Source organism: Elgaria multicarinata, chromosome 3 (assembly GCF_023053635.1).
Source record: "Elgaria multicarinata webbii isolate HBS135686 ecotype San Diego chromosome 3, rElgMul1.1.pri, whole genome shotgun sequence".
Lineage (NCBI taxonomy): Eukaryota > Metazoa > Chordata > Lepidosauria > Squamata > Anguidae > Elgaria > Elgaria multicarinata.
In genome coordinates this window covers 56,429,875-56,439,713 of record NC_086173.1, presented here as the reverse complement: position 1 = coordinate 56,439,713, position 9,839 = coordinate 56,429,875, and the positions used below count along the sequence as shown (strand labels likewise).

Sequence of the window (9,839 nt, the reverse complement as noted above, 5' to 3'; positions counted from 1 at the left end):
ATTTATGATACTGGCTTTTATTGCTGTTGTTTGCTGTTGCTGAAATTTTTAGTTTGTATTTTAGTTGCGTCTATGTTTTTTTCCTGTTGCCATTCCTTTTTATTCTGTATGCAGTGTTACTGAATGTCCTCATTAAGACGTGTGCGTGAACTCGCATGTGTACACAGGTATGTGATGAACTTGGGATCTTTTGCAGAGGTGCGGTGCACATACAGCTGATCGTGCAATATCCTTCAAGACAATGTGGAATGACCTCCTTGACAAAATTATGAAGAAATAACACAGTTTTATTTTACCATAAATTATTTACAGAAAGAAGAAGGTTAAATTAGTAAACCAACCCCGTAATACTGGACTTGCAGACTGTTCCCAATAGGGATATTAGAGATAAAAGCCTTGGATAAATAAACTTGTGAATAGGGCCATGGGACCACATATTCTGGTGCCACCCACTATATCTCATGTGCACTCTTAACCGCTGACCTTGCTGCATTGAGTGGCAACACCTGAAGAAGTGTTTTACCCATGTTTGTTTGGACATGAATGGAGCTCTTCATGCGATCAGTGGACCTTGTGTATCTTTGTGCCTCCCTATTCATGAGTATACGTACCTTGGCTTTTGATCATAAATTTAAAGGGGGGGGCATTTGCCCTGGCTGCCTAAACAACCTGGAGCAAGACACTCTCCAGGAACAGCCCAAAGAGCTGATAGACCTCAAGGTACTTCCAACACAATGGGGGGGCAGACTGAAGTACTACACTGTTATTATGGATGTTGGAAGCAAACAGTATGGTTGCAAAAATAGAATTTGTACTGGAGAGCCTAAGAATGAGATCTCTCCTTGGATTGTGACTAATCTGAGGAAAATAACAGACATGGGGAGAGGCAAAGGAATTGATGGGAAGGAGGCAAGGAAGGGAGCTAGCTAAGTGTTTAGGTATGTGGTTGTGCTTGGCTCAAGACCCTGAAAAACCTCAGGACAATGCCCCAGGCACTCAGCTTGACCGCTAAATGAGTTGGCCACTGGGCTTCGAGTTAGCAACTCATAAGCAGTGATGCTGCTTTCTCTCCCACTGCAAAGGCCCAGCTCCATAGGATTTCAAGGAGCCTACAAAGGGTTAACGACCTCAGCTTGTGGTTGCACACCCAGAATGGGAAGGCCCACAGGGTGCCCAAACTAAACTTATCTGCTTGTGCTTCTGGCAAAGGTGACATCACCTGAAACATCTCGTGGAGCTTGGTGTAAAAACCAACACCAAAAACTACAGTTGGGCAGTACTTTTATTAGGGGCAAGATGTCACAAAATAGTGGGCATTTTTTCACATTCTCCAAAACCCCTTAGCTGTAAGGTGAATACATTTTAGCGTATCGTATTTTATCTGGATCTGGATTTGAATTTGACCATTTGATCATATATATATATATATATATATATATTCTCCCCCCACTCCACCACTTCCCAACAAGGCCAATATAATGAGTGTCAATTTGCTGCAGAATAAAAACATAGCTTAGATGAAATTATAATTTGCCTTAGACCAACTAATGGTTTAAAAGCTCTGAAAGTATTTGAATCCAACAGGTTTTTCTTCAGATATTAAATGGAATAATTTAATGGAATGAATTCACTTGGGATGATTTCATAACAAAGAAGTGGTTGCTGTTGATTTAATTAAAATATCATTTTGTGCTGCCCAGAGGAGATGGGTAGCTTTCAGATGCTCTGAAAGGTTACATTTTATTTCTTCTATTCTATTATGCTTACTTAGGCAGCTTATAGTCTGACGGAGCTTCTCTCTTTACTTGTAGGGGGGATAACTCAGAAACACTCTCCCTGAATTTTTGCAACATGGAATAGCCTAGAGAAATTACATATTTGGAATCTCTGATTTTATAAATTTAATTACAAAAACAAGCCATAGGAAGTGCAGTCCTGCAGTCCTGATATTCTCAATTTGACTGCTCAGGGAAAGGAAGTGTGCATCCACAGTGTGCATTGAATCCAGTATTATGATGAGTTCCTGGAATAAGGAGAACATAATATTTCTCAAGGTTAATGTTTTTACTCAAACCTTGTTGTGTTTGTGGATCTTGAAATATGCTGTGTATGTACACCCACCCACTCACCACACTGGTTTTATGTCACTTTCCTGACTTTTGCACTACGTGTATGCATGGAGAGGGAGAAAAGAGGGAAATGATGAGCAACACTCTTATTCCTAATCTACACATGCACGCACGTATGCACAGATGTGCACTGTGTGCATACCATGGAGCAGACTAGTTCTTTTCATGCCCCAAAGAATTCAAAAAACAATTGTGGAGTGCTGACATTCCTGCCTTTTGTATTCCAGGTCAAAAAGTGAGGACGTGAGGGTAGAATCTCAGCTGTTTGAAAAGAAATAAATTTCACCAGGAAGAACTGATAAGGCACAATAATTATTTTGCAGATTCCATTATCCAGGCCATTCATCTCTGCTGACAAGGAGGCAGGCAGCTCCTTTTGTCAGGCTCCAGTGAGTGTAGTGAACAGCTCACAGGCTAGAGCCTCACTTCGTACTTCCCAAGTTCTAGAAAGTGATTTATGATAGGGAAACCAAAAGATAGTATATCTGTTGTTCTAGGCCTAAAGTTACCCTGCAAAGTGAGAGTCCAAGATATCCATTTGTTTTCTAGATCTATATAATGACCTACTCACTTCTCAGTTTAGGTTGTTGGCCTTATGGGGTTGATTACTGATTGACACTTGAAAAGCCAAAGTAGGTACTGTTAGCCACTGTTTATAACTAAGCATTTATGTAAAAGAATACACAATTGTGTGGCATACCAATAGCTGTTCTATAAAATGCCCCAGACATCTATATGTAGACTTTGGCAATATTGAGGTCTTGTTCACTTGAAGGTTCTATAGAAGAAGATACATTGATCTGTCAATGATCTGAACCTGGGTGTTTGGGCGTGACAGAAATATGGATATCCCTATACTGCATATTTGATTAGATTTTAAAACTTGCAAAGAAGCAAAGTGTGAGTCTTCCCGCACTTGCTGACCTTTGTTCTTGAAAGCATATGGAAGTGTGTTTCACCTATTATATACCTTCCTCTCTTCCGCCCACCCCCGTCAATACCCTGGGGCTCAGTATTCATGGTGACACTGGGCTAATGGGTTTAATATGTTTCTTACATGGTAAGTTTCTTTCCTGTTCCCCCTCAATATATTCTCTGCATATTAATGAGTTCTTTGTTAAATTGAAAACTTCAAAAAGATTCTTTGGGTGACTCCTGCTACTATGTGGGATTGTGACCAAAGGGCTTTCCTCTTTCATAAGAGTCAGGCTTTATGTGACTGATAAAACATGTTTACATGGATACTTTACATGAATACTTTTAGTTTTTGTGAACCACCCAGGGAGCTTCGGCTGTTGGGCGGTATAAAAATGCAATAAATAAATAAATAAATACTTGCTGCAGACAGCTTCTGTCCAGCCAAGAAGATTCAGAGACAGCACTTTGCTCTCTAAGAATGATCCGATGTAACTTTATGGGCTGGCTCACATGATCCAAACAAGACATGGTGGCTTAAGCAATTTCCATAATCACCTCCCAGGCACGACTTGTCATGCTGTTCAAGCCCGTGTGACACGGCATGTTGGATGGGAAAACAGCCCTCTAATAATGGTGTATTGGACAGGGAAACAACCCTTCAATAGTGGCTTGTTGGAGGGGAAAATAACTCTCCCCAACCCGCTCATGGGGTATTGGAGGCTTTCCCTGCCAATAAGCCATGCCGCCCGGGTTCAGACAAAGCAACAAGCTGGGCCTGGACAGTGATCATGGAAACTGAGTCCAGCACATACTGTGATTTAAATAAGCTTATTTTGATTATGCCAATTGGGTCCATGTCCTCTGACCAAACCAATACTATTTAGTGTCTGTATCAATTATATCAGAATGATTCTACACTTTTTTTATTTTTAATAATCCTGAATTGATTTTACCTCTAAACAACCCTTATTTTTCTTTAATACTTCTTGATTTGATTGAGAGTTCTTCTAACATTTAGAATTTAACTCTGCCCTTAGCATCACCCTATCATGTTATATTGATATAAAAGGAGAGACAAAAAGCAAACAGACTTAAAAGCAAATGGAATTAAATGTGCATTAAATTGTGCCAACTAAACTCCTGGCTAGGGCCACGTCTACACGAAGGGTTTGCCCTGGGGCTGATTCGCAGTAGCGGCACCTCATCTACATGACGCAGCCGCCACTGCGAAGCCATCTGGGGGCAAACCCTGGAAACTCCGCACCAAAAAAGTCGGGCACTTAACCCATAGTTGTTAATCCTGTAGAACCTGACAGGGTGTCAGGGTAAAAGAGTTTAAGAGTTAAAGCCGTACCCTGACTCTAAAACTAGCCCCAGTGAATTCATCTTCCCATTTTCCTCAAATACAAGTTCATTGTCAAACTGAACAACACACAAATGATCACAAACACGGACTGATTTAGATTATTCTCCAAAAGAATTGTGCTTTGGCCATACAGTTAATAATAATAATAATTTAAGAAACCCTTGACAAACATTTGTTCAATAACTTACGTTAACATATATTACATTTTTTTGTGTGTGATTTACTGTAACAGAGAGAGCTCACCAAAAATTACTTGTAAGACACAAAACAATGGCTAGGGGCCTCTGGGTACTCCAAGTAAGGCTGTCTGTGCCTCTTTTATGATGCTCCCTCCCTTGATACTTTGTGCCTCCTCTATGATTTTGCCTTCTTTCACTCAAGGCTACCTTGATGACAGCCGGCATCTGGAGATGTGCTTTTTTCTTCAGGGACTGTTGCTTCCTCCAGGGATGGGAGGGAGCACAAAGGTCTCAGTGTAGTGCTGGCTGCTTGTGGACAAGGATCTCCCAGAGATTCTCTGAAACCTGTTCCTCCTCTGAAAGTAGGCAGCACTGCCGCTGCTGTTAAAGGAACGCTGCCTGTTCCTCAAATACTCCTTGTAGTTTTTGGTCAGCAGGGTGTAGAGGAAGGGATTGATGCAACTGTTGCTGTATGTCAGGCATGTGGTCAGGTAGTTGATGTTCCTTGTGGCCTTCTGGGAGACGGGGAAAGGCTCACAGTATTGGGAGAGGAGCTGCCATATCCAGAAAGGCAGGAAGCAGGCCCAGAAGACCAGCACAATCGTGAAGATTAAATAGAGCACTTTTTGGTTAGGAAGCCGCTTGGTCTCTTTCAAAGATGTTGTTTGGGACACCCAATACGTTCGTGCCAGTCTAATGTAAAGATACCCGATGACGACCCCTGGCCCCACAATGCTGGTGCAGAAGAGGACAGTGATGTAGATCTTGTAGGACAGTTTGCTCCAGGTCGGAAGGCAGATGTTCTTGTCCCCTTGTACCAGCTGGATCATGATCAGCATTGGGAGGGTGAGAAGCAGAGACACTATCCAGATGACCATGGCAATACCTTTCCGGTAGCTCTTAGACCTTTTCACAGTATCCAAAGGCTTCAGCACTGCATAGTATCTCTCTGTGCTCATCACCATCAAAGTGAAAATGCTAGCGTGCATGGTGAGGAAATCCAAACTGAAAAGGATCCGGCACCCAGCATCCCCAAAGTACCATTCCTGGATGAAATAGGTCCCGACAATGAAAGGGATGGTGAGGAGGTAGAGGAGGTCTGCGAGGGCAAGGTTGATGATGTAGATGTACATAGAGGCTGAGTATCTGAGATAGTGGCACATCACCACCAAGGTGTAGACATTGCCTGTCACTCCGATAATGCACATGAGAGAGAGGATTGTCCCGATGGTGCAGGTGGCTATGATGTCCTCCATAGAGGTGGCTGTGAGGGACTCATCCCAGGTATTGTTGTAGGAAATATTGGGGTTGATTCTGAGTGAGTTGCTCTTGTCTGTGACCATCCTCACAGTTGAGGAGATGGTCCCCTCCATCCTCTTGAAGGGTCTACTTTAACATACCTTGCACAATTCAAAGTGAGTTTGTTCCAGCTGTGGATGCCAGACACCAAGAGAATTAGGGGAAAGGGAAGAATTCATTTCTTAGCTGGTATGAATTTTTTGCTGAAGCTGCTCCCTGGTTTCCACATCCACTGTTTGTTCTAGAAAAGGAACACAACAGACAGTGTTAGGCAGAATCACAGAAAGGTAGAAGTGCAAAAGTCCTGAGTCCTGTAGTGATGGTTTGGTGAACTAGTAGATAGATAGCCCATCTTTTTTGCAGTGGCTTTACCTATTTTGGGTTCCTTTGAACTTTGAGTCTCTGATCATCTAGTCCATTAAGAAGACAGGAGCTTTACCGCCCAACTGCCCTAAAAGATTTGCTTGTTAGATACCATCACATGGTGCTACAAGCAGATACCAGGAATGAGCATGGTCAAACGTGTCCAAGATGACTTATAGCTAATGGAAATTTTATTGTTTATTGGAAACAACCTCAATGGTCCATTGTAAAATGTAATAATATTCAATAATGAATTAACCCTGAATAGTGTGTCTAAAGACCTATTTACATATGACTATTGCAATTTCCCTCTCTCTGTTTCTTCAGTTTTGCCACCTTTGTTCGCTCATGACCATCCAGTACTCTCCTGCCCAAATTATTCAGCTCTCTCATCCCTTTGACTAAATAACTCCCTCCTTAGATCCCTCACTGACTTTCTGACCACTCCTGGAACCTGCACATTCCTGCCTGTGCCTAAAAATGCCCTGTGGCCTCAGTCCTTGGTTATTTCTCTGCACATTTCCCAGCACTTCCCTTTCTGTGACCTATCCTTGTCCTGTTCCACTGCCTTCAGCCATCCAATGATCTCTGGCTCACTGAAAAAGATCCCACTCATTTTCCCTTGCTGCCCTTTATGCCTGGAACTGCCTCCAAGAACTCTGGGTGACCAGCTCCATTGTTTCTTTTAACTCCCTCCTCAAAAAATACCTTTTCAGGGAAGACTTTAGGTCTTCCCTCTCATTCCTACACCTTATGGTAACTAAGCCAAAATATGTGCAATGGAAATCATCATATATCCTTCCCCTGCTAACCCATGGCTTCATTATCCCCCTTCCCCTGTGGTTTCCTGTGGCTATTTTAGAGTGTAAGCTGGACCTATCCAACCTGTTTTCTGTAAAGCACCATGCACATAAATATTAATAATAATTCATATCAATTTGATATTAGGCGGTCGTCTGCATGCTGTCATCTTAAGGGCAAAAGCACTATAGCAAAATAAAATAAAATAAAATAAAATAAATAAATCTATGTGGATTGAGACTTAATCCAAAGGTTTGGATCCTCCAGCTGGCACCTGTGCACCATCAGAGGTGTGCAAATAGTGTTCACTCTCTGCAATTCCATATAACTTACTTGCCATGAATTGGCCTTTTAAAGCCCTGGAGCAAGAGGCCATCACTACATCTTATAGCAGTGAATTTCAGACATCTCTTTGAATCTGATGTGATGATGGCTTTAGACACATTCATGGAGAAGAAGTCTACCCATGCTAGTAGTTATGATGGTGATATGCTGTCCCCAGGATCAGAGGCAGTATATCTCTGAACACTACTTGCTGGGAGCAACGCAGGAGAGAGTTCTTGTCTTCATGTCCTGCTTGTGGACATCTGGTTAGTAGCTAGGCAAAACAGGAAGCTGGACTAGGTGGACCATTGCTGGACTAGGTGGACCATTGGTCTTAACACATTTAATTTCATTTATTACATTTCTCTCCTCAGCGTTCTTCTTATGCTCATCCTTGAGAGTCAGATTTCCAAAACAATCTCGGGACTTTTGAGACTGCCAAATTGAAAATGTAAATTCAGCTGTTAAAATGCTTGCTTCCATGAAACTAAATTTTGCATCCTGTTGGTGAATTTGAAGCGTTTAATAAGGAGCCAGGAGCCATAGGCTTTAATACCTTTATGACTTTTTCTTTTAATAGAATGCCAAATGTGAGACCAGAAAGCCTCAAATTGAAATCCCCCACTCAGCCATGAAGTTCATTGGCTGTCCATATCTCTCAGCCTAGTCTACTTCACAGGATTCGTGTATTTGTTATATGACTTGCATCTAACTCTAAAAGGCACTGCTTATCTATATAAATAAATATTAGTGAGGGACACTATGCATTTTTGTAATACAACTAACTGACTAAATGATTTTTTTAAACAAAACTAGCAAAATGGGGTGGTGGTGGTCTGGAGTGGAACCAATGGAAATTTCCCCCCAAAGCAGATAACAGCTTCAGATGAGGGATATTCCTCAGGACTGCAGCTGGGGAGGTAGTAGTTAAATCCCCCCCTGCAAACCTGCTGCAATTCCAATAATTATCAGCCCCCCTCCCCAGCTGATGGGATTTGCATTTAAAAAACAACTGCACATAAAATGCAAAGACGCATTTAACTTCACATCTAGTTTGGTCCAACTTCAAGTAAGTATATATAGGATAGCAGCCTACAGACAGAATTACTCTACTCTTAACAGATCAATTGGTATTTGCCCCAGTTTGGGAAGATGCTAAAAAGAGACAGACAATAATCCACTTTCCTAAAAATGAGAACAACAGTATCTTCCTGAGCTCCTGAACTGAGCAAGAAAACCAGAAACAGTTTGTAAAGTAAGATTATTGGCGGGACACACATATTTATCTTTACATTTTGTATCAACGGAAAAAAACACAATCGCCTTTCTAAGGACTCTAAACAGAAATGATCCTTCCTGCCCTTCCCCTGTGTGACCCATCAGGTCAACGACACACATTTCAAGGAGTTACTGAACGAAATGAAATACGAGAGGAAATGAAAATCAAAACTGAAATTCCAGATCCAAACCTGTCTTCAGTCAAATCCAGCTGATGGAGTTTTCTTCTTCTTAGGGGAAAATAAATCAATAACAGAAGACTTGGTTGGAACGTGTCTGAAGGACCTTCGTAGACACAAAGAAACAGCGCAGGACCCAGTTCTCAGAGCATCTGGAATGGTTGGGCAAAGAAGATGGAGAGAGCGAGAGTGCTATCGAGCCAAGCACGTTTGAAATCCGTGCCCTCCCAATCCTCGCATCCACTCATGCCTGCTATTTATGCTGCTCAGTGACGTTCAGCATTGTGGAACTGCAATTGCACTGAGCTAGCTAGGCTCTCTTTTAAAGAAGCAGCACTTTGACTGGTTGTGCTAATGCTGGCCAACACACAGCAAGCCGTCCGTGCAGCTCATTGATGCTGTTTCTTCTTGGCAGCCAGAGACCGAATGAAAAAGCTACTGATACACTCTTTGGAAGAAGCCTTTTCATAAACCGCTTGTGAGAATTCCAAGCTTTTGTGAAGCTTGGAAATGAAAATAGAGATCAGCAAAGAGCAGGCTTTGGTATCAGAAAGGGTTACATTCTTCTGGGGAAGTTGCCCACAAGAGTGCTGGCATTGAGGTGAATTTCAAAAGCAAGCTGCGGTTTGTTTGGGTTGGAAGATTCATTGACAGCTGATCTGCCAGGAAGGTATCGCAAGTGACAGCTCAGATGCGTTGCTCTGATGATAATAAACAGCTGTCCAACTTGTTTAGGGTTAGGCTGATTTCTTTCTTTTTTTTTTTTACTTGGGACAGCTTTGGCCAGGCATAAAGGAAAGAAGGAAGAAGACAACTGGAGTGCTTTGAAAATGAAAACATTTTAGGAATAATCTGAAAAGGAGAAATTGCTTTATGAAGCCAAAAGAAAAATGGGATTGATGAAGGTAGGAGTTGAAAATATTGGGCCTCGGGTTTTTTGCTCATCCCTACCTCCTCTCCCTGCAAGGAGAATTTATTGTTGACAAAATCATTCTTTGGTGGA

The 9,839-nt window shown here is 42.0% G+C and overlaps 1 protein-coding gene across 1 annotated transcript; it reads right to left on the bottom strand.

The window, feature by feature from the left end:
* Positions 1 to 349: 349 nt before the first annotated feature.
* On the bottom strand, positions 350 to 9,281 carry LOC134394711 (urotensin-2 receptor-like). Its single transcript, XM_063120382.1, has 2 exons — positions 8,849 to 9,281; positions 350 to 6,132 (listed from the first exon to the last, which is right to left on the bottom strand). The coding sequence occupies exon 2, from the start codon at positions 5,963 to 5,965 to the stop codon at positions 4,838 to 4,840; it is 1,128 nt and encodes a 375-aa protein (XP_062976452.1). The 5' UTR covers positions 5,966 to 6,132; positions 8,849 to 9,281; the 3' UTR covers positions 350 to 4,837.
* Between the last annotated feature and the right edge of the window lie 558 nt (positions 9,282 to 9,839).